Raw genomic sequence first — 25435 nt, forward strand, 5'->3', positions numbered from 1 at the left:
TTCATCTTAATATATAAAAGATGCATTCACCCTTTTCACCCTTTTCACCCATTTCACCCTTGTCCACATGAAGATGTAGCTAAAACGCACATTTGGTGTCTCTCTAGATCATTGACTGTTGCTTCACTCAGCCTGTGTAGAATTACTTAGAGGGTTTAGACTAGGTGAAAACAAACAAACATGAGGTCAAGCAATTTTTTTAATTGGTTTGTGTTAAGATAGAAACCCACTTTTAAATGAGTGACTGACAGTGTAGAGCCGTGCATATGAAAGATGAATGAGTATGATAAGGTTTATAGGAAATCAAAATGATCTTTGATTAAATATTAAAACTTTGGAGATGATAAAAGAAATTGAGAAAGACAATGAGAATAAAAGCTTTTAGGTGTTTCAACAGGATGCTTAATGAAAGAGAAGACAGTTTATAAGAAGACAAGTAGCTTCTTCAATGTGATCCAATAACATTGTTGAAAACTTCCTCAGTTTTACTTTAGAGTGTGGAGGGCACAATATAAGATGACTTTCCGAAATGTAGCTTTTTTACTTTTTACTTATATTTTTTAGTAGCAAGGAGAGGAACAGCAACTTCCCAGCACAGCTGACCTTCAAGTAAATTCAAGCACTTGGCATGCTCTGTTGTAGTTCAGCCAGCGAGTCTCACTAGAGCAAGTCCAATGAAAAGTTAGAGGATCAGAAGTTTGATTCCATACCTTGGAACTAAATCGTTGTGTAATATTAGAGGTTGGGAATAACATGCTGGAAGCCTGATTGACTTCTCTAAATGACTGTGAAAGATTATTTAACTTCTGACTGATGAAGATGATCTATTAAAAAAATTCAGTCTTTGGAAATGTTAAGATGAACATATACAAAAAGAGTGTAACTTTTAACTTGAAATCTTTTACAAGCAGTGTGTACAGTCTCCACAAAGATATGTATATCTGCTACCAGGTATCTAAGTTTGGGACTAGGGTACAAATAAAGGATAACAGAACAGGCATTTCTTTTATTGTTTAAAAGTTCAGGTCTGAAATGTTATTATGAGCTTTAATCCTAGCACTGCTTCTAATAACATGGGCTAATCTCTAGCCTCACATCATGCTGATGGCTGTGGCAGTTCCCAGTCTCACAGAGGTGATGTAAGTCTTAATTAATGTTTGTAAAACAATTTTAGGAGACTTGGATGAGAAGAGTAATGAATAGAGGGAGTGATGCTGTTATCATAAGACATTACTGCATTTCACCTTGCATTATACTAATATAACAATATGTGTTATTCTCCGTAATCAACAGGTATAACAGAGCTACTATCTAACCTGAATAGCACATTTAAAATTATTAATGATTTTATATTAACGAATTCACAGATAATAAATTCTCCCATAGGCTGTTTCTATCTATGTGCAAAGCAACCAAACTATTACATGGTCTTTCTTTATTGTAATGTTCTGAGTGAATGCACTATAATCAACGGAGCAAAACAATCAGAATGATTCCTATTTGGAAATCTGTGTCAATCATGCTTCCAAGGAGACACAATTGACTTGTCAGTTTAAATGAAGTTTACAATGTTTCTGTGTCAATACTAGTGTGTTCTTCTGGCTATAAGACTGGTATGGTTATGCATGTACAACCTCCTGCTCCAAATGGTAATAATTTCTCTGGTAGCTACTAAAAGGATCAAAATGAATCTTGAAACTGGTGTAGCCAAAAATGATGGCATCAGAAGAATGGATTTGGCATCTTAAATCTGTTTTGTCTGCTATAAAATATTTGTATTCTTAGGGATCTTATAAAGCTCAAATCAAACAATGCATGTGAATTGTAACTGATGATGCAAAAATGAATACATAACATTAAAAGGAAAGGCTAAAGAATTTCAAAATGTATCCAGAATCTGGGCACTTATCAACAGCTCTACTGTTGCCATTCTGGCCTACATCACCATACATCACCATAGTCTCTCTCCTGGACCCCTGAAATTGACTCCTGAGTGGTTTCCTGGCTTTTATCATTGCCCTTGCACAGTCTTAGAAATATAGCCAGAGTGATTATTTAAAAAAAAGACCGGTATGTTATACCTTTTGAAATGATCTGATAGTTTTCAGATGGTGTGTGTGTGTGTGTGTGTGTGTGTGTGTGTGTGTGTGTGTGTGTTTCATTTTTATCTTTGCATTTTACTTTTGGAAGTTTCCAATGACATATCTTCGAGTTCACTCATTCTTTCCTCAGCTGTGTCCAGTTTAGGAATGGGCACATTCCAGGCATTCTTCATTTCAGCCTATGGCTGTAGCATCTCTTGCTCCAGGTATGATCTCAGCTGTGATTCCAGATTTACCTGTCTCTAGATTCAGGGTGGCAGTCTTCCCAGTTCCCTGATAGGTTCACGAAAAGTCATTGGTTGTTCAGCTTTTTCTTGTAAACATGAGAGTGATAACTTCTAAGCTCTTTGCATGTTAGAACTAAAACTAGAAATCCAGAGTTATTCTTTTAAAACTTACATAAAATTATGTTACTTAACTAAAACACTAGCAATGGCCCCAATTTGCTCAAAGAAAAAGTCAAAATTCTTTAATAGGCAATAAGATCTTAAATGACCTGGTCCCACCAGCACCAATCCCCAATATCTCTTTTATGTTGTCCAATTTTTCTTTTCTGGTCCCTGGAACTCACTTGAGACCTTCTAACCTAATAAATAATACATTCATTTATTTTGTTAATTGTTTATCCCTATCTCCGTGGTTAGAATGCATAGACTCCATGAGGGCAGGGCTCCCGGTTTGCTTTCTGGACCACACCAAGGACCTAGAATGAAGTGTGGCACACTGTGGGAAGTCGATCTTTGTTGAATCAGTAAATTCCTTTATTATATCTTAAGTCTTCTGAAACTAAGCACATATGCTGAGTGAATTCAATAATTGGTCTAAGTGTGACTAAGAATGATTTTATCTCTTTTTTTCACTTCCTTTAAGATGCTTAGTCAAGGATGCACAGTAGAATGTACTTCAGAGTTCTTTTAACATACACAAGCCCAGTTCTCAGAGATTCTAATTTGGTAGTTTCAAGCTGGGACCCAGGAGGTATCGAAGAAAATGAACAATAAACAAAAACTTTCCGTATGAGCGGGGGAAATTTTTTTTCTTTCCTAAGCTTTTCATGAAGATGGATTTTTTTTTTTCCCCTAAGTATTTCTAATCTTTTGCCTCTCCCAAGAGAAGTAGAGTGAGTTTCCAAAACAGGAATTCTGTGTCTTTTCTACACCTCACGCCACCCCACCCACCCGTCCTCTTCGGCGTTTGCTTTCTAGCCAAGTAAGAGTCCTCTGCTGCTGGGAGCCTGACACTATCTTGGTGCTAACGGCCCCAGAGGCTTCATCCCTGGTTTAGTGGTTGGAGAATCCATTGTTAATAAGCAAGTAAGACATTTTCTTCAATCTAGGCTTTAACTATGATAAAGATGCTTTCCTCCTCTTCTCTTTCAAATCAGTGGAGAGCCACGATGAGAGGAACGTGTTGATCTTTGGAAAACCCAGCGCTACTCAGGGATTTCTCGTGTGCCTCAACCACAGTTTGATTTGCAGGATTGCATTGAAGTCTGAAAGATTCACTGTATATTTGTTCAGTCTTTCTAAACACAGTATGAGGTCAGTGAGGTTGTACATTAAAAAAAATATGTATTTATCATCTTCATTAGTCATGTATATTTTTGCTAAAGAAGTACATATTAATGAATTAAAATTGAGTTCTAGCCAAATATGTATATGTGTATATTTGTACTTAAGCATGCACTTTGACATATTTCTAACGTATTTCTCTAGATTTATTTTTTAGGAAGAATTGCCTTTTTTACACAGCAGTAGGAAAATGCACTTAAAATACAGTAGAGGTAGGCATTTACTAAATTCATTTCACATTGTATATATTGAGGATTTTTCTACTCATATTTAAAAGTGAGTCCTCTGTTTTAGTTTTGTTGTTTGTAGGTGACTTGTATTACTTTTGCCTCCTCCAACATCTTTCAGAATATTCTTCTTATCCTTGGTGCTTTGAAATTTCATAATGATGTGTTGGAGAAGAGTGGTTAAAATTCATTTTGCTTCACCCTCTTGTAGCCCTTTCAATCTGTCTCAAGTCTCCCTTCACCTACAATTCTCTACAGTTTTTCCATTGGTAAGTTTCTCTACTACATGTTCTTCTGGAATTCCCATTAATTGAAATGAATATAGATTGATTCTTTGATTTGTATTTTAAGAGATTTTTTTCACTTTATATTCTGAACTTTTCATTGAAGTGCTTTATTTCAAGGAGTCAGACTTTCAGGGTAATATGTTCCTTGAGCCAGAAAACGAAATGAGAGTTTTATTCATGTATTGACAGACATTACAAAATACAGAGAGTAGGAGAAAGGAGGGAGGATTTTTATTACAAGTAACAAAACTGAAAATCTGTATCCATCCTGCTAACATTGTTTCAGCAAACAAGACTGTTGTGTTTTATCCTATAGACAATTATTTATATGTGATAAAGCACAAATGCATTCTTTACTGTAAGATGTAAGATCACTCCACTTTGAGATAGCAGAGAAATAAACCACAATAGGAGGCTTTATTCTGGGGAGGGAAATGTACAGCTTGCCAATCAGTGTATATATTACTAAACTATTAATGACAGTTTATTTATGCAAAATATTTTTTAAAAACTTCATGGATGATAGAGAAGATAAGTAGTGATTCTACAGCATCTTACTACGCTGATGGACAGTGACTGCAATGAGGTATGTGGGGGTAACTTGGTGATGGGGGAAGTTTAGTAAACATAATGTTCCTCATATAATTGCAGATTAATGACACCAAAATAAAAATTAATAAATAAATACACACATACACACACACACACACAAAAACAACCTCATGGATGAGATGAAGCCTCAACTCATGCATCTACAAATACAGAGTCATCTGTTCTCTGCACTTCTGATCAGTGCCCTTCTGTTTGCGAGTCTCTACTGACATAAGCCTTTTTGTAGAGTTGAATTTCTTTATCAAGAAATTCACATATATCCTGCGTCAGTGTATGGTCTTTGGAAATGTTAAGATGAACATATACAAAAAGGGTATAACTTTAACTTGAAATCTTTTACGAGCAATATATACAGTCTCCACAAAAATATCTGCTGTCAGGTATCTAAGTTTGGGACTAGGGTACAAATAAAGGCTAACAGAACAGGACAGAGAGAACAAAAGCAACATGTATGGCACAGCACACAGCCTGATACCTTCATCTTTTCTCCATTCCAATTCTGCTCTGTACTTTGCATGGTACTAACTCTACATGGGTTTTCAAATTCCTTCTTTATAAGCATGGTTCTGTTGAAGTATAGTTATTGAAATTTGACAGCCCAGTCTCAAGATGACCATAATCTACTCGATGCTATTGTTAAGTTTCTTTTTTTAAGTCATTAGATTAATATTAGAAACAAAAACTATTATTTTTCTGTAAAAATGGAAATGTTTTATCTTGAAACAATTTAAAATTGTATTATTTTAATTAGCTCAATAGTTTTGAACAATGAAGCCATTTAGTATATTTTCATAGACCTCTACCTTGTTTTCCAGTGTTACTTAACTAGATTTAACTCAGTTAATGATGATAATTGATAGATTTTGACATAGCTTTCTAAAGAGGTTTTGGCACTTTTTCTCAATATTTAATCCTTTGTCATCAATGTAAGTAATGAGTCACTTGAAAAGATGATTAAGTTTTAAGCTCTCCTAAAAGAAATAAAAATCTGCAATTATCACCTCTTTTTAATAATCCTCTTTGCTTCTCCTCCCTATGTCTAAGCAATAAAAATCTGCAATTATCACCTCTATTTAATAATCCTCTTTGCTTCTCCTCCCTATGTACACATGAGATCTGAAATTTACTAACTAATTAGTATTAAATATTTGGCATGACTCCCCCACAAGAGGGCTGCATGTCATCTCACCAGCTAGGCTAATCTCCAGTAAAATATGAAGTATCATTAGCTATCATTTGGGAGGTTGTATTTTCCTTTGCTGTTAGGAATTAATTATGAATACAAGATTCAAGTGAAATAAATATTGTATCTTTATTTTCAATCCCCATTCAGTTCATTTTATGATCTAGGTTAGATAATTTCCTAATATCTCAATACCCCAAACTTGGATTTGATTATTGCATTTCCTGGCTGTTCCTCTAGCCTAGTCTGACCAATGGAGAGAGCCCTTGCACTTCTGCATTTCAGGTTTTAAAATCAAGGCTGCATCTCCAGTTCAAGGTGGTTCTTATGATACCACATTACCTGAGAGAACTTCAGTAGAGACTTGAAGTCATGGAATATCCTCAATGAACTGAACCCAACTCTTCTTAGCAGGGGATTTATATATACATATATACATATATATATATATATATATATATATATATATATATATATATATATATATATATATATATATATATATACACATATTAACTTTTAGCTTCAAATGAGAGTAGAAGTTGGAGGCAAAGAACATAGACTCCCATAGGCTTGAAGGTGACATTAGTGGTTCACTCCTTTTCCTCTGTCACGACTGAGATACGTATAGTTGGACAACATGCCAGGTAAGGCTTACTTTAAAGTTGGCTGGGAAACTCCTAATTACTTAGTTGTCAGCCCAATAACATTTGAAAAGATTTAAATATTTGTTTATTGATAATGATTTGGATTTATCTGAGAGATGCAATCTCATTAAAATATTCCTTAAAGAAGCCTGCTTATTATAAATGACAGCCACTGTTCTGTCTCTATGGGTATCTCAAATTCAGAAATTGTGAAATAAAGACTCTTACAACCTTGTTAGTTCTATAACAGAAAAGTTTTGATAGTTGTTTGATCAAAGAAACACTTTGAAGTACATTCAGAAGTTAGATCTGGGTATGTGATAAACAAATCTCTTTCTAACATCAGCAGGGACTTCCTCTTCTGTCTGAAGTTGCTAGGATACTATCTTAAAGAAATAACTCATTTGATTAACTGCAAATAGAAATTGCTTTTTAAAAAAAGTTCATACATTTATAATAGCCTAGGTCAGACATAAATCTAATCTAGCTAAATGTTAAGCATATGATCTGATGACCCTCTTGAATATTAGAGGAAAAAGCATTATTTTTCTTCATAAAATGTATGACACAGAGTGACTTTTAGCCACATTTCACCATAAAAATGAAAATATTATTGGAAAAGGGATATTTTATTTTGCTTTACCCTAAAGTTTAGACCATATTCTCAAGGTCAAATGAACTTCCACATGCAAAAACACTTTGAACCTACAAAATGAATACACAAATCCATTAATTTTTTTAAAAAGTTATGTCATTCCTGACAACTGAAAATCTTGCCTATGAGCTATGTCTGTTACCTATTACCTATGCTTGTTCATTAGTATTTGATTCCATATTTTATTCTGTAATAAAGAAAAGCCCTGTAATATCATAGCAGCAGCCATTATTTTTAATATTATAGGTAAAGACATGTCTTAAGCACAATAAACATCTTCCTATGATTACACAGTTTGTCTATAGGACAGATGGTAATGTTGGTCTAAATATGAACATTGCAAGGCAACTACACTATGTAATAACCTTGCATTGTTATTTTTATACCATGTGAAATTCAAATACCACTTGTGGACATATAGGACAAAAGCCAAACTATTATTTAAAGCAGCATCCATGCTAGAACTATTTATTTAAATATATCAAAAGTTGCCAATTTACTTAGTAGCTGTTCCCTCATGTCAGACAAGAATTTCAAATGCCATCCATTGTGTTGATTTTTCAAAAGAATCATTAGTTTTATACAGTCTTAGAGCAGGATGATATATCTTATACACACCATATTTCCTGTGGATATGGTACTCTCTTAGTCCATTTGGGGTGCTATAAGAAAACACCACAGACTGTGTAGTTTATAAATAACAGAAATCTATTTCTCACAGTTCTGGAAGTTGAAAGTCTGATACAGAGTGCCAGCATGGTTGGGTGAGGGTCCTATTCTTGTCTCATAGCCATAGCTTACTTGTGTCCTCACACTATGGAAGGGGCTAGGGATTTGTGTAGTGTCTCTTTTATAAGAACACTAAGAACATTCATGAGGTCTCTAGCCTCATAACTTAAGTACTTCTCAAAGACCCCACTTTCTATCATCCATTGATCATTAGGGGTTCAACATCTGAATTAAAAAAAAAATCCAGTCTGGCAATCTCTGCCTTTTGATTGGGTTGTTTAATCCATTCATATTTAATATTATTAGTTGCATTTACATCGATGATTTCACTTTTTGTTTTTTATATCTCTTATATTTTTTGTCCTTCTATTCTTCCTTTACTATTTTAATTTTACATTAAGTAAATACCTTCTAATTTAGCATTTTGGTTTTCTTTAATGAATTTTTCACTATATATATATTTAGCGGTTGCTCTAGAGTTTGCCATATGTATACATCTAAACTTATCAGACTAATCTTCAGGTATATATTAGTTTAATTACAGTGAAAATAGAAATGTTATTCTATATAGGTCTATTCTCTTTCTCCCCTTTTGTGGTATTACCACATAAATATAAATATATATATTATACCTACTAATGTTATGAAAGTTATAATGTTATAATTATTACGTTGCCATCTGTAGCTATTTCTTAGCTGAAACAACTTTGTTCGCACCCACCTCTCTTGTGTTGTTATGGGTAACTATATTACACATATGTTACATTTCTGTATCTTTTAAGTCCAACATTATATCATATACATATTATTTTATTCAGTTGCTTTTTAAATAAGTTATAAGAAGGAAGAAAATACATTTATATTCTTTTTTTAATAATCACAAAATTACTTTTACCAGTGTTCTTTGTTCTGATGGATTCTAATTACCATCTGGGTTTGTTTGCTTTAATCCTGAAGAACTTCCTATAGTATTTCTTGTAAATCAGGTCTGCCTGCAGTGAGTCCTCTGCTTTCATTTATTTGTAGTTTAAGTGAGCTATATATACACATAAAATAAACAAAATGTACAGATTTCATAAGAGATGAGTAATCATTTAGAAGCCTCTATAACAAATTGGCATTTTTGTTGGCACATATTAATCTAGCTATATCCAGATGCATAATAATTCAGATATTGCATATACAGTTACATTTGAATTGGCTGGTCTTTTAGATGCATTGGTTAGGCAAACATTTGAATCCTGACTCATCCCAGTTCTTCAGGGCATCAGAATGCCTCACTGAAATTAATACACAAGTCCTTTTATAGAGTTTATGTCTCTGATGAGTATACAAAGTAGGTAGCAGTGACAGTGTATCCAAAACCATATAAAATTCTCATTTTTGTTTTATTAAAGGTTAGGTCCTTGGCTTGGGCAGTTTAAATTTTTTGAGAGCACAAAGATACTTACTTGGATACTGGAAAATTCTATTGTTATCAAACATACAGATTTGATTTCATGGATGTCATATTATTACTAATAATTATTCAGATAGTGCCTGATAAGAATACTTAAGAAATCAGGTGGGAAGCCTAGAACTTTAAATACTTTATATTCTGGTTGTGAAGAATTGTATATGAAGACAAATCTGCATGTGCCTGAAGGCTAATTTGGTCTTTATTTGTAATCTGGGAGCTCTGAGTGTGTTGATATTCATGGAGTATTGCTTTAATATTTACATTTAGTAATTTGACTAATGAAAGGTAAATTCCTGAGGGGCAATGATTCTTATGTACCCTTTTTAATATTAATTGATTTAATATATTGCTGACTCTAGTACTAGTTTTTTTAGTCCCATGAGTGACCTTTCTGAAGCAGTCTGACATGTTTAATGCATAATAATGATAATAATGACAATTACTTGGTTTATTTTATGCCTTTCTTCTGACGAGCTCAAAATACTTTGGGCTTTTTCCAACAAATTAAATCTCTGTAATGTGGTGGAAATCATGTAGGAGAGGGAGTAATAACACTTCAAGAAGTAGTGGCATTTCTATAATTAATATCTAGAGTATTATAGTCTAATGCAAAACATGTCATACAGTGTTGAAAGACTTAAATTTTACTTCCATGTCTGTTACTAGGTTCTCTTGGCTAAAATTTTATACTCTATTTTCTGTTTCTTCCTTCATCATGTTTATCCATTTCTTACAATCTGAGATTTCTGACTCAAATAACCAATTCCAACAGACATGTATTTTGGTCAGGAGGCAATTGTCCAATAGACAATTCCATGTGCGAGTCAGTTCATTAAAATGTGTAATTTTTATGGTAATTCTAACAATCCCTTCTAATTCTAATTAGGATACTTTGAGTAAATAAGATTAACACACACATAAAGACACATGCATACACACATACACAAATACAATCCTATATATAGAGAATAATATATCCATATAGAATAATGATTCTACCTTAGAATGATCATGGTACAAACCTGTCTGTATTGGAGCTTCTGCCTTGTGTGTATAGGTGTGGGTATTTGTGATATGTATAATTTTTAATGGAAAACAATCATTTCCATCTATTATGGTAAAGGAATACAACACACTCCAAAGAGAAGGCTTAGTCAGATGAATGATACTGAAGAGTTTGACAGATTAGATGACTGAATTTCAGAGAAAATATGATTATATTACTGTTTGAGACTGAATTGTGTGCCCCCAAATTCGTATGTTGAAGCCTTATTCTGTAGTCCTCAGAATGTAACTGTATTTGGAGAAGGGACTTTAAAGAGATAATTTGGCTAAAATGGGGTCCATTGATTGGGCCTCAATCCAGTATGACTGCTTGTCTTTAAGAAGAGGAGATTGTGACACAGACACAAGGATGACCGTGAGAGGGCACAGTGGGAAGGCAGTCATCCTTCAGCCCAGGAGGACGTCACAGAAGAAACCAACCCTGCTGACACCTTGATACCTTGGGTTCTTAGCCTTCACAACTGTGAGGAAATAAATTTCTGTTGTTTAAGCCGCTAGTCTGTGATATTTTGTCACAGAAATACTCATACATGCTGTAACATGAATGAACCTTGAAAATATTGTTAACTGACAGAAGGCAGTTGCAAAAGATTATATATTGTGTGATTCCATGATATGAAGTCTAAACTGGGAGATTATCTTCTCTTGGAGAAGGATTATACTTCCTATCGATGGAGATAGGAAGTAGATGAATAGTTGCCATGGGTGGGGGCTGGGGATAGAAATGGGAATGACTGGTAATAGATACAAAGTTTATTTTTGGGGTGATGAAAATGTTTTAAAACTAGGTTGTAGTAATGTTTACACACACTGTGATTATACTAAAAATCACTGACTTACACATTTTAAATGACTGAATTTTATGAAATGTGAATTATATTTAAATGAAGTTAAAAAAAAGAGAAGGCTATAGGCTTTGAGTCCTGACATGTAAGATGCTCTGAGATGTGTTCTTGAGAACAAAATATGTTTTTATAATAAAGGCAAAACAAAACAAAAGAAGGATGATAATGAAATTGAGATGGGTACAGGAAGAAGAATTTAAGACAAATTAAATTTGTTTCTTTTTTAAGTTGGCATTTCTATAGAAAAGACTTAGAAAATGTTCAATCTTAACAAATAATTTAATGTTTCACTTACATTAGACTTGGAGAAAGGTGTAGAATGCGATTTAAAGACATTGCAAATTCAAGTCGATTCAGAAATAATAGTATAATTATATGCAAATTATGTCAGTTAATATATAGATTAAATTAATTATTTGAGGAAATATGTGGTATATTAAAAAGACAATAGCATAATGCTAATACATTACCTAACAGATTGGAAGAAAATAGGTATCAAAAATACTGTAGTAGGCTTGAATGATGGTGTCATATTAAGATGGCAAAATTTGTCAAAGAACTTCAAGGAAGGGGATAAAGAAAGGGCAGGCAGATTATTGAATGTAAGATGTAGCAATTTGATAGGCAAAAAGAGATCATTTTAACTGTTAGCTAATTTGGTTACTGTATGAGAATCATTTTGGTTGAAAGTGAAAGAAAATCCACCCCAAGCTGCTATAACTAAAAAGTTCTAGGGGTAGTGTGGGCTTTCGCTGCAGCTGGATTAAGGAAATCACTGGGACTCAGTGTTTCTCCATGTGCATTAGTTTCCTATTACTACTATAACAAAGTACCATGCATTTTGTAGCTTAAAACAACACATTTATTCTCTTATAGTTCTGGAGGTCAGAAGTCCAAAATGAGTTTTACAGGGCTAAAATCAAGGTGTTAGCATAGCCTTCAGGAGGCTCTGTGAGAAAACCTGCTTTTTGCCTCTGAGATTCTGGGAGCCGTCAGCATTGCTAGGCTCCTGGCTGCATCACTCCAAACTCAAGTTTCATCATCACATTGCCACCTTCTCCCCACTGACCCTCTTACCTCCCTCTTTAAGACCCCTTGTGTTCACATTTATGGTCTTCCTTGATAATGTGGGATAACTTTTTCACATATGCAGTCCCGTTTAATATATAATATGCTCACATATATAATATACTCATAGGTTCCAGGGATTGGGTCATGGGCATCTTTGGAGGAGGGGCATTATTAAGCCCCTTTTTGGTCTCCTTTCTTCCAAGTTAGCTTCTCTCTTAGACTTCATGATCAACAGGACGGCTGACAGTATCTCTGGTTTTATGTCTTTCCTATTTAAGATCCAGGGAAGAAAAATATTCACCTCCCTCTACCATCTCAGTAAATAACTTGGAATTCCTCCCTACTTAGCTGACATGCCCAAAAGCTAAATCTATCTCTGTGCCCAGCAAAAATGAGGTGCTCTGAATTTCCATTCCTGACTCAAATGCCTCTCTGAAAGTCAATTCCTTTCAAAGCACAGAGAGAAAAAGGGTGAAAAAAATAGAATCAATCACTCCCAACAAGGAGAATAATAATACTGTAGTGGGAATTGGTGCTTGATTTTCAGAAAATGGCCACTATAAGCAGAAGTATTTGAAAGTAAATTTTTTTCTCTCTCTAACCTGGGGAATGCCCAAATTGGTATTGATATAGACAATATTTCTCTGGTGGGGGCTCTTTACATTCACCAGTACAGGGGAGTGGCTTTGAGAAATGATTAAGAAAAACCTGGGATTTATTTAAGGCAGTTGACCATATATAAGGTTTCTATTTTGGACTAATTGATGCTTCTGTCTTGCTCAGAAGTGATCTGAAGTGACTTCTCTGTTTTAGGTCTGCTTCCAGTAAAGATTTATTTAGGTTGGTTACTGTTTACAGTTTCAAATACACTTCTTTGAAGATAAATGTGAAATTAGGCATTATTTTTTAAAAACCAAATTTGTCCAATTACAGGAAGGAGAGGACAGAATGTAAATGGAGCATCTTAGATGTCTTTGAATAGCTAAAGGATTGTCTCATGAGAGAGTGGTGAATGTTAGGTAGAGGCATATATATTTTGGGTGGTTATAAAGAGCTTTGTAATGATTAGAATTGCCCAGCCACAAACTGAATTTATTACAGTGGTGTGAAATTTCCTTCAGGGGAATGTTTTCAGAAAGAAAACAGAGGATCTTGAAAAGTAATCTTGAAAAGTATTCATTGTATAGGTTGGACAAAATAACTTCTAGGCTTTCGTTTAAGACTGTGTTACTTGCAATTTCAGTTTTGGAAGCAAGATATGTATTTTTTATTTTTTATTTTTTATTTTGGTATCATTAATTGTCGCGTGCCCTGTCCTCGCCGGCAAGAACAGCATGCAACAACAGCAGGATTCTTCTGCAGAAAGCTTTATTCTTCAGCTCTTTGTGAAACAAATGAGTTGGGCAGGACCCAGAGGGGAAGGAGAGGCTTGCTTATATAGTTCTCATGCTCTGACCTGGTTGGTGCGGCTCCATATGCCTTATTAGCATAACCATTTGGTGGGTCTCATTGGTCCTTATGCCAAGGCGCAATTAGCATGTAGTTTAGTGGTGTGGGATGATTTGTCATTAGGAAGTTCGGGGCCTTCCGGCTGCCCTGCATGGGGCGCTATTTTCTGAGCACGGCTGCCAACATCTCCCCCTTTTTTGTCTAACAGAAGCTCAAGGCGGAACTTGCCAGCAGAGGCGGAGACAGAGGCCTGACCTCCATCATACTTCCTGATGCCCCCTTTTTGGAGAGGGGTTCTGGGCATCTACCCCTATGCAGTCAGGCATGCCTCTCAGAGGGGTCCAAGACCTCTTGCAGTGCTTTGCCTCGCATCCTCTGGCTGGCGTTGGGACCGCTTGGTACAAAGGGTTTGGACCCTTTTTCTCAACCCTCTTGCACCATGAGCTTCTTAAAGAAAGCTGTGATTAAGCATTGAGGTACTCGGGCCTGGTGCAGTGCCACATGGGCTCAGGGTGCAAAAGCTACCTCAAGCTAAAGCCGAGCTTCCTTCTTAAGCATGTTGAGCCACACTTGGGGAGAGGCGCCAACGTCTATCGCCATTAGGGCTTGAGCAAGGATCACCTTGTCCTGCTTATGTTGGTTGCGGAGTCTGCATAACAACCAGAGTAAGAGCATGAGACCTCCAAGCAGGAACACGCCCATCCCAGCCATGCCCGCCCACTCCTTGACGTGGGAGAGAGCTCTGAGGAACCAGGAAGAGAGTCCTTCCGCTACGGAGATATCTAGACGGGTGGAGTTGATGTGGATAATTTCTCGCCGCAGCTCTTCTAGTGTCCCATCGAAGTCTTGGGACCAGTTTCCTGAAAGATACTGGGACAGGTCTCGTGACAGATTAGCTGCCCGTGTAAAATTTTTATATTGAATGCTAGTGATGCAGAGGGCACGATATTTCCGCTCACATCCCAATTGGGCCATTTGCCAGAGCACCTCCATTTGTTCCTCCACGAGATCTATGCGTTGATTGAGGATCATTATTCCTCCTTTCAGTTTGCCATCAAGTGTGGACTGTTGGTCCAGGGCAGAAGCTACTGAGGCTGCAAGGTTATTGAGCTCTGTAGCCGATTTGATGGAGGTGTCTAAAGCTATACCAGCGGCGGTGGCTGCAACCGCGGTCGCGGAGATCAGGAGCACTATGGCGGCTGTAACACCGAAATCGCGCCTTTCTCGAAACAGAGTCATGGTGTTAGGGGCGTCTACGGGAACAGGGACCCAACGGGGGATGCGGACTACCAAAGCATTGGTAAAGTTACGCGCATCCCAACACTGAGACAGAAAGCAGGTTTCATTGGAGCAGGAGTCAAAGCTACTATTGGATAAGATAAACAGAAATGGGGGGTATACGCATACTGGAGAAGGTGGAAAAAGGGAATTAGGTGACTCTGGACCTGATTTTGCTGAACACGTGTAGTTCTCGTTGTTATGGGTCATGATCATGTTCCAGTGTGCGCGCATGTGGTTATTCTCGCACCAAAAGGTGATATTTTTTACACCGATTCCCCCACCCTGGAGGGCGGAAAAGGGGGAGAGGTCGGTACACGAGCCATTGACTCCACACAGCATCCATTTATGGAAGGGGTTCATGCTCAGCTGCTGACGAAACTCGCCTTCGAGCACCTTTACTGGCCACCAAGCCTCATTGACTGGCCGTCCCTCCATATCTGGGGAGATGGTAAACTCCTGCCTCTCAGTTGCCCACGTTACTACAGTTGACTGACAGTCAGTCCAGGGCCACAGCTCTCCCTCATAGTCGCCCACACAATGGGAGGCATATTTGGGTTGACGAGGCCTGTCGGTGGAATTGTTCCTGGGAGAGTGTACAAATGTGCCATTGATCCAGAGAACCATCTGGTGGATAGTCATGTTCTTATAGGACGGGCTCCCTTCCTTATTAGGCCCTTCAAATTTAGCTGACATAACGGGGAGGCTACTGGCCTCTAGAATTACGTCACTGAACCATCCGTATTTCCTCCGTTTCAGGGAGATACAGCCAGCTAGATTCTGAGTGGTGAAGCATAATGACCCATTAGTTACGAAGGATCGGTTTTCTCCCAGGGGAGCTGCTAGGGTGTCTTTAACTAGGTAGGGCAAGTTCATACTAGAGTTGGTGGTGAAAAAGCGGGGAAAAACGGCTGCATTGAAATGGACAGGCATAGGCTTAGGAAAGGCAGACAGGATTCCCCATCTCAATACTCCCTGAGTCGGGGTCTCCAGTGTCAGGAGCAGGGTCAGGAGGTACAGCGAAGTCATCTCCTTTGTTTAGGACTTTCCTCGTTAGGCGCTCCGGGATCCAGAAGGGATTTTCTTCACCCTGGGGGAAAACACACACAGCTCCCCTGGATCTGATTATGATTGGATCCGGGCCCTTCCATTGGTTAGATAACACGTCCTTCCATTTTACTAGTTCTTGTGGGTCTTTTGGCCACTGATTATGGCGATCCGCTGCTGTATGGCTTTGAGCATCCAGATTCAAAAAATTTATAGTGAAAAGTGCTAGGGCTATGGCAGTTTTTGGTGTGGGGGGTATATCTTCAATTCCCCCTTTTTGTTTAAGTAAATAGGATTTGAGCGTGCGGTTCGCGCGTTCCACAATCCCTTGACCCTGTGGGTTGTAGGGAAGGCCAGTGATATGTTTTATCCCCATGTGATGACAAAATTGAGCAAATTTTGTAGAGGTATAGGCTGGGCCATTGTCTGTTTTCAGAATCTGTGGTAACCCCCATGCGCTCCAAGCTTCAAGGCAGTGCTGGATGACATGGGAAGCTTTCTCTCCTGACAATGGGGAGGCAAAGATGACTCCTGAACAAGTATCCACGGATACATGTACATATTTCAGTTTCCCAAAAGACGAAATATGCGTCACATCCATTTGCCAAACTTGTAAAGGCCTAATACCTCTGGGGTTGATCCCAACATGAGGTGTGGGAAGGAAGCTGCAGCAATGTTGGCAGCTAAGGACAATGTTCCTAGCTTCGGCCCTGGTTATGCTAAACCGCTTGCGCAGTGTTTCGGCAGTGACATGAAATTGTGTATGGAATTTTGAAGCTGTGGTGATAGGGTCTAGCAGGGGAAAAGCTATATTTCTGGTTGCGAGGTCTGCCAGGTGGTTGCCTTGGGTCATAGGCCCGGGAAGGCCTGAATGTGCTCTGATATGAGTTATATACAAAGGAGATTGCCTATGAAGTAGTGCTGATTGTATCTGTTTGAACAAAGTGGCTACTGGGCTGGACGCTTTAATTAGCCCGGCCACTTCTAGAGATTTGACTGCATTAACTACATAACAGGAGTCAGACACAATATTTAAAGGTTCAGGAAAGATTTGTAGGACCTCTAAGACTATGCGACATTCCACTATTTGTGGAGTGTCAGGCGTGTAGCCTTTTGTCACAACTTTGCCATCATGGACATAGGCACCTGTGCCTGTCTTAGACCCGTCCGTGTAAACTGTTTTTCCATGAGGCAGCGGGGTTAGGCTAGTGACCCGAGGAAATACTAGGAGATGATTTTTGGCGAAGTTGATGAGGGGATGTTTAGGGAAATGATTATCAAAGGTTCCTGAGAAACTGTAAGCAAGTATGGCCCAATCATCATTCATAGCACATAATACTTGTATCTGTTCTACGCTGTAAGGGGTTATAATTTTAGCTGGAGCCTCTCCGAAATGTGTCATGGAGGTTTTTACTCCTCTCAAAGCAAGTTTGGCCATGGCTGCCGGATAGTACTCTATTGTCCTAGCCTGAGAGGCTTGGGGATGAATCCAGATCAGTGGGCCATGCTGCCATAAGACTGCTGTTGGCAGCTCTGGGGTGGGAAGGACACACAACTCAAAGGGTTCATTCGATTGCACTCTATTTAATTGTGCTGTCATCAAAGCCTGTTCTACTTTGCGAATGGCTTGTAATGCCTCAGGTGTGAGGGAGCGCGGTGACGTTAGTTGTGGGTCTCCTTCTAGGGTTTTAAATAGTGGAGTCAATTCAGTGGTGGGTATCTTTAAGTATGGGCGCAACCAATTAATATCCCCTAGGAGTTTTTGGAAGTCATTCAAATTTCGCAATTGATTATGTCTTATCTCAAGCTTTTGGGGGCAAATTACATCTGTGTAAATGGTTGCTCCTAGGAATTTGCTAACACTAGATTTTTGGACCTTCTCGCTTGCTATATTCAGTCTCCAATTTTCTAGGGATCTAGTGAGATCTATATATGCTTCTTCTATTTCCGCTGGTTGTGGGGAGCAAAGAAGGATGTCATCCATGTAATGGATGATCTTTAGCGTGGGATAGGTCTTACGAATTGGGTCTAGCGCTCGCTGAACGTACAGTTGACATATGGTGGGGCTATTTGCCATTCCTTGAGGGAGGACCTTCCACTGAAATCTGGCATCGGGTTGTTCATGGTTAATAGCTGGCAAAGTAAAAGCAAATCTTTCCCTGTCCTTGGAGCTTAGAGGTATAGAAAAGAAACAATCTTTAATATCTATTATGAGCACTTTCCATTCTTTGGGTAAGGCAGAGAGGAGTGGCAGTCCCCGTTGTACGGGTCCAAGCATTCTCATTTGAGCATTTACTGCTCTCAGATCATGAAGCAACCTCCATGATCCTGACTTTTTCCTGATTACAAATATGGGTGTGTTCCATGGGGACACAGAGGGCTCTAGGTGTCCCACTTGGAGCTGCTCTTGCACTAAGCAATGAGCTGCTTCTAATTTTTCAGAGGATAGGGGCCACTGAGGAACCCATACGGCCTCCTCTGTGAGCCAAGGTATGGGCATGGCATCTTCAATGGCCCCTATGAAAAACCCAGGCCGTGACGGTCATTCTTTACTTTGGGCAGGATGGGCTCTATGTGTCCCTGTTGGTGTTTCCCTAGCCCCTTGCCAGGGATGTATCCCATGTCCATCATCATGCCTTGGGCGGGGGTGGAGTATTCATTAATGAGTTTGAGGCCTAAGTCTCTCATGACATCCCTCTCCCATAAATTGACCGGTAGAGGGAGTACATAAGGGGTGACTGTACCCTCTTGTCCTTCAGGGGCTCGCCATTTCAATGGTTTGGCACTAATTGAAGGGCTTGACTCATATCCTAAACCTTGTAATGAATGTGAGGATTGGGTCACAGGCCACTTGGAGGGCCACCAGGTTGCAGAGATAATACTTTTATCTGCTCCAGTGTCTAGGATTCCCTCAAAGCTCTTTCCCTCTATTTGAAGAGTTAATTTTGGTCTGTCTGCTAAATCTAATACTATGAAGGCTGAATCCCAGTCAGAGGAGCCGAAGCCCCTTTCTCCCCTCTCCGTGTTGGTAGCAGGATAATTGGCGTGGAGACTAGGTAAAACTAAGAGCTGGGCTATGCGGTCTCCCAGGGATATAGGATAGATTCCTCTGGGAGCTGAACACATGATTTTTACCTGTCCTTCATAATCTTGATCTATGACTCCGGGATGAACTACCAGGCCTTTCAATGCAGCAGAAGAGCGCCCTAGGAGTAACCCAATGGTATTTGGTGGTAGGGGGCCTTTAAAGTCTGAAGGGATAGGCTGAACTCCCATCTGTGGAGTCAACACTATTCTGGTGGTGGCACGGATGTCCAATCTCGTGGAACCTGAAGTGGCTCTCCTTGGGGGGCCTGGTTGTTCCCGAATGACACTTGCGTGCTGGTTGCCCCATATATTTGCGGGCCCTGGTGACGGGGGCCCCTCTGGGCGTTTTTTGGCAACTCTAAGGGTTTCCCTTCTATATCTTTAATAGACCGGCACTCATTAGCCCAATGCCTGCCTTTCTTACACTTAGGGCACAACTCAGGGGTCTTTTGGGTTGTTTGTTCTGAAGCTGGGCTCCTACACTCTCTCTTTATATGTCCTAATTTCCCGCATTGAAAGCATTTGATACTTCTGTTAGTGATCCTGGCTTGTTTGTGGCTCTGTAATATGGCCGCGGCTAGGCCCGCATTGGTGAGTGGCCCTCCTATTTCTCTACAGGCTTTCAACCAGGCATGTATCCCTTTTTGTTTCCAGGGTGTTATCGCCTGTCTGCATTCCTTGGTACATTGTTCAAACACTAATTGCTCCACTAGGGGCATTGCTTGTTCCTGATCTCCAAATATTCTGCCTGCGGCCTCTATCATACGAGCGACAAAGTCAGAAAATGGCTCGCTCAGCCCCTGAATAATTTTTGTCAAATTGCCTGATACTTCTCCTTTGTTGGTGAGGGCTTTCCATGCCTTGGCGGCGCACGTGTTTATTTGTGCATATACCTGTAAGGGGAAGGCGGTCTGGTCGGCTACCCACTGTCCTTGGCCCGTCAGCATATCATATGACCATGCAGGCTGTCCTTCGGCCGCGTTTGCGCGTGCCTGGGTCATGCTGATATCATGCCACAATGCCTTCCATTCTATGTATTGCCCCATACTAGAAAGGCATGCCTTAGTTACATATTGCCAGTCTGCGGGTGTCATGGCTGTCTCTGTTAATCTCTCAACTTGTGCTATGGTATAGTTAGCACTGACTCCATAAGCCCGAACGGATTCTGCTAACTCCTTAACTTGTTTATGGCTCAGGGGCTGGTGAGAGCGTACGCCATTATCCTCAAATACAGGAAACATTTGTCTAATTGCCTGAAGAGTATCTGGGTGGCAAAAGGAGAGTGCGCCACTCACGTAAGGTGGCGGGGCAAAGGGCGTCGGGGGACACCCTGCTTTCATTTTTTCCTTGGTCCGCTTTTCAACTTTGCTGGTTCCCTTACTTCTACACTCTGCGGTTTTATTTTCTTCCCCTTCCTCTGCGGACGTTAATTCCTCCTCAGATTCCCTATTGGAGAGTTGGAGGTCCCTCAACTCTTTCCAGGGGTATTTACTATTTTCTCCGAGGCGATCGTCACTCGCTTCTTGGGGCTCTTTCGCTTTTGCCCTAGGCGGGCTTTCTCCCTCACTCTGAGGTTTCTTTACCTTCGTTTTTGTGGCCTTTTTTCGGCCGCGCGCGCTCTGTTTCCCGTTCCGTTTCTGACATGCTCTCTTGGATATCTGTCAATGCTCTCTGACCTTCTTTTATTACCTTTTCACATCTCTCATCTTGCAGACAAGCTCTAATCAGTTTCCAGAGGGGCCTGGTGCCTCCCCTCAGGCTACCCTCCTCCTCCTCTCTATCAAGATCTTTCCCCAGTTTGTCCCAGCTCGGGATTGAGAGGGACCCTGAACAAATGAACCAGGGGGCCACACGGTCTATCTCCTTCACAAAAGATCCTAAGACTTTGCTGGAGACCTTCAAGTTTCGCTCTTTGAGAGCTGTCTGCAGCGCCATGACTAATGATGGTGCATTCCCCATGGTGCCTCCTTATTTACAGAGAACCATCAACCATCATCCTAAAAAGCAGGGGCCTCTCGGAACTTACCCCTCCGGGCTTTCTTCTGACCTGCAGTTCTGAATCCTCTCCAGATGTCTGAAGGGTCCTCCCTGTGCCGGTGATGTTCTGGTTCCCGGGTTTCGGCACCACTTGTCGCGTGCCCTGTCCTCGCTGGCAAGAACAGCATGCAACAACAGCAGGATTCTTCTGCAGAAAGCTTTATTCTTCAGCTCTTTGTGAAACAAATGAGTTGGGCAGGACCCAGAGGGGAAGGAGAGGCTTGCTTATATAGTTCTCATGCTCTGACCTGGTTGGTGCGGCTCCATATGCCTTATTAGCATAACCATTTGGTGGGTCTCATTGGTCCTTATGCCAAGGCGCAATTAGCATGTAGTTTAGTGGTGTGGGATGATTTGTCATTAGGAAGTTCGGGGCCTTCCGGCTGCCCTGCATGGGGCGCTATTTTCTGAGCACGGCTGCCAACAATTAATCTATAATTACATGAAGAACATGTTTACTAGGCTCCCCCCTTGACCAAGTCCCCCCCACATGCCCCTTCACAGTCACTGTCTATCAGAGTAATAAGATGCTATAAAATCACTGCTTGTCTTCTCTGTGTTGCACAGCCCTCCCCGTGCCCCACCCCCACACTATACATGCTAATTGTAATGCCCCTTTCTTTTTCCCCACCCTTGTCTGTCCCTTCTCACCCATCCTCTCCAGTCCCTTTCCCTTTGGTAACTGTTAGTCCATTCTTCGGTTCTGTGATTCTGCTGCTGTTTTGTTCCTTCAGTTTTCCTTTGTTCTTATACTCCACATATGAGTGAAATCATTTGGTACTTGTGTTTTTCTGCCTGGCTTATTTCACTGAGCATAATACCCTCTAGCTCCATCCATGTTGTTGCAAATGGAAGGATCTGTTTTATTTCTTATGGCTGAGTAATATTCCATTGTGTATATGTACCACATTTTCTTTATCCATTCATCTACTGATGGTCACTTAGGTTGCTTCCATTTCTTGGCTATTGTAAATAGTGCAGCGATAAACATAGGGGTGCATCTGTCTTTTTCAAACTGGAGTGCTGCATTCTTAGGGTAAATTCCTAGAAGTGGAATTCCTGGGTCAAATGGTATTTCTATTTAAGACACAGTATAAGATTTGATACTTCCCTATACTCAAATTTTACCCATACATATTTATGTTCTGAACAAAAGTATAGGTTCTAAGTTGTAGAAGTTTAAACTTTAACATAACAAAATGAAGGTTTTTTTTCTATCTCATAGTCAACACACACATGTGGACTTAAAAGAAAATTATAAATTGGTAAGGAATAAAATGTGGCACTGGGTATGTTAGCACTTAATAAAAATCATAAATAGTAACTGAAGTTTTAGTGAGTGAATTAAAATACTGATTAATTATGATATGATACATTGAATTCAATTTATTCACAGTGTTTTATTTTAACCAGAGCTGGATAGCAATGTAAATATAAAAATCATGGACTCTGTTTTCTGCATCCTCAAAGATTAAACTTCCTTCTGTGGTAATATTCCAAAGGGAAAAATAATGTTTAATTTCCTTTGGTTTCCTATGGTCAGGAATTATTATAGAGGCTTCATGTTTCAGTGTAAGTTTTTAACTGACTCCTTAGTAGAAATGATACCTGCTGTATGTATAGGGGCACGAATATCAGTATGGTGATTTCTGGTGGTGAACTAAATGATAATAGGAAAAGAGAAAATGTGAAAAATAAACTAAGTATGAGACTAATGGTATATATTACCCTAGGCAAGGAAAAAGCAAATGAAAAATTTGTGTTTTATTTCTGTACAGAGCTTGCATTAAATTTAAATCATGTTGTGGTATAAACTATATAATGAATACTTTAATGGCAATGTTGGTAATGTTATTTTGTTTGATTCTGTTTATTTGTTGAATTAGTAAGTCATTGAGAACACTCTATTGGTATCTAGAATTCATTAGAAATGTTTTGTAAATTCTGGGTTATAATTTCTTTACAGTAATTTGACATAGTAAATGGGATTTATATGGAGAGATTTAAGATCCAATCTAACACCTGTTGAATAAATAGTTCTATGATTTAAAAATTATTTTAGAGTACTATTACTTTTGGTTTCATGTAGTTAATTTGCTAAACATTGCCCTGAATTAACTGTATAATTGAATTTTATTATATTTATCTGAACTGTGTTGTAAAAGTCACATAGAAAGTTAATAGATTGTATTTTTCTAATTTTATGGCTCTTACTTCTATTTCTTGATAGTCAAAACTTCTGTTGTAAAAGAAATTTAAATGATGGTAGCATTTTAGTAGTGATGATTCTGATTTATCCCTATTAATCTTCACTTGGGAAATTTTTACAGTCAAATAATGTTTCTAAATATAAAATTGATTCCTGTGACCATATACTCTTCTTGTCAAGTTATTACTTGACATACAAGATATGTTTTAGTTTTCAAATCCTTAGTAAATATGAACTACTTTCCTCTTTTAAGACTATAGGTTTGTTTGGGGCAAATATTAAGACAGTATTCTTCATGAAAGATAATTTCTCTCAGTTCAATAGATAGCAGCTTGAAAAGTGTTCTGTATCTTCCTATGTCTCCATACTCACTCTTAGTTCATTATTTTTTCCCCTAGGACATGGATATATTACTTGTGTAATTTTCTAGTTTATGTGAAACTAGGTACTAATTTAATTTGTTGGTCTGTCTTCTTCTGAAGTCTCATATTGATGAACTATCATTTAAAATTGATTCTTGCTGTTCTGAGCACTGAGAATAGGGCAAATTTGCTATGAATATGTTTAGCTTATGTTTGAGTTAATCTCTAAATTCAAAATGTATGCATTAAAACATATTTTTCAAGCTTGCTGATATTAATTGGAATCGTGGTTTAGACATTCAGATTGATTTCTCACCTTATTTTATCTTCTGAATGCTCTATTCCGTGTTGTATTCAGTCTTCTTGATTTTTTTCTCATTTACATTTTCCTACAATAAGTAACTTGATTTCTTTCTTTTGTTCTTTTAATTGCCAGAGTGGAAAAAGAAATGGGTGTGGCCTTATATTGGTGATAGAATGAGGGTCTACTGTTGATGCCACTTGTCTGCTGAACTACTTAGTAGGTTGCTTTTGTAGAAGTGGTTAATTATAAATACCTGGTTATACTTCTAAACTCAAATGCTTTAAATTTTTCTTTTAATTTTTAAGTTGCTTGAATTTTGCAAATAACATGAGATTACTGGTTTTCAAAGAGATAGCCTCCACATCTGCTTTTTGCCTATGAAGATGACCTTTAGAATGGGAAAAAAATTTACTTTAGTCAGAAAAACTTAAACAGTATTTTATAAACTTGACTTCACCAAATTTATATTTTATCCCAGGTCTTGTGTTTTATGGTAAATGATGTACTTTCTGTTTTGTATTTTGTTTATATATCCTCTATCCAATGGAAATTTTTTCTAAAAATGTGATATCAAAGCAAAAATTGGTCCAAAGTTAAGCAGGTCAGAAAGACTTATTCAAGGCTATGGCAGTAGGGGAGAGAGACCAGAACTTAGTCTGATCTCAACTTCGCTGAACTGGGTGGGATGAGTTAGTGGCAAAGTCTGAAGGACCTTATAAGTCATAGGCTATCATCTGTGTTTTCTAATTAGCTTTATCCATAGGAAAAATGAACATCTCGAACCTTTATGACAGGAAGTAGTTTCAAAACTTGGAGAAAGCTTAGGCTTCTTCCTCATTCACAGAAACTGGGAAAGAGGGGTGCTATCTCCTTTGATAATTACATTTCAAAGAGATGGTTCTCAGGTCCTTGAGAAAGACATTCCTGGGTTGCAAAGCCAATCAAGAGGCTTTCAAATAGATTTACATCTCAAAGGGACAGAGAAAGGATTTGCAATTACACCTGTTCTGTAGGAAAAGTTCTAAAAAAATGGAGAGCAGGGATCCTGAGTTGGGAAGAAAGCCCACCTAAAGCTTGGTTGAGTTGAGGGGAAGGATAATGCCCCTTGGTTTCGGTCAGTGGCATTGTTAATTAGATGTACACTGCATCTCCAGATTTCCTTGTAAGTACAGAAACTTTTATAGAAAGAATTTATTTATATACAAATTC

The 25435-nt window shown here is 38.6% G+C and overlaps 1 protein-coding gene across 1 annotated transcript; it reads right to left on the reverse strand.

Annotated features, from left to right (window-relative positions):
- Nucleotides 1-13804: 13804 nt before the first annotated feature.
- Nucleotides 13805-21770, reverse strand: LOC140849903 (uncharacterized). The gene is made up of 2 exons (XM_073238776.1): nucleotides 21341-21770; nucleotides 13805-16270 (listed from the first exon to the last, which is right to left on the reverse strand). The coding sequence occupies exon 2, from the start codon at nucleotides 16207-16209 to the stop codon at nucleotides 14434-14436; it is 1776 nt and encodes a 591-aa protein (XP_073094877.1). The 5' UTR covers nucleotides 16210-16270; nucleotides 21341-21770; the 3' UTR covers nucleotides 13805-14433.
- Nucleotides 21771-25435: the final 3665 nt, after the last annotated feature.

The sequence above is a fragment of the Manis javanica genome, chromosome 6 (genome assembly GCF_040802235.1).
Source record: "Manis javanica isolate MJ-LG chromosome 6, MJ_LKY, whole genome shotgun sequence".
Classification (NCBI taxonomy): Eukaryota; Metazoa; Chordata; class Mammalia; order Pholidota; family Manidae; genus Manis; species Manis javanica.

Coding starts and splice junctions, on each gene's coding strand:
- LOC140849903 (XM_073238776.1), bottom strand. CDS start 16,209: ATGACTTCGCTGTACCTCCTGACCCTGCTCCTGACACTGGAGACCCCG.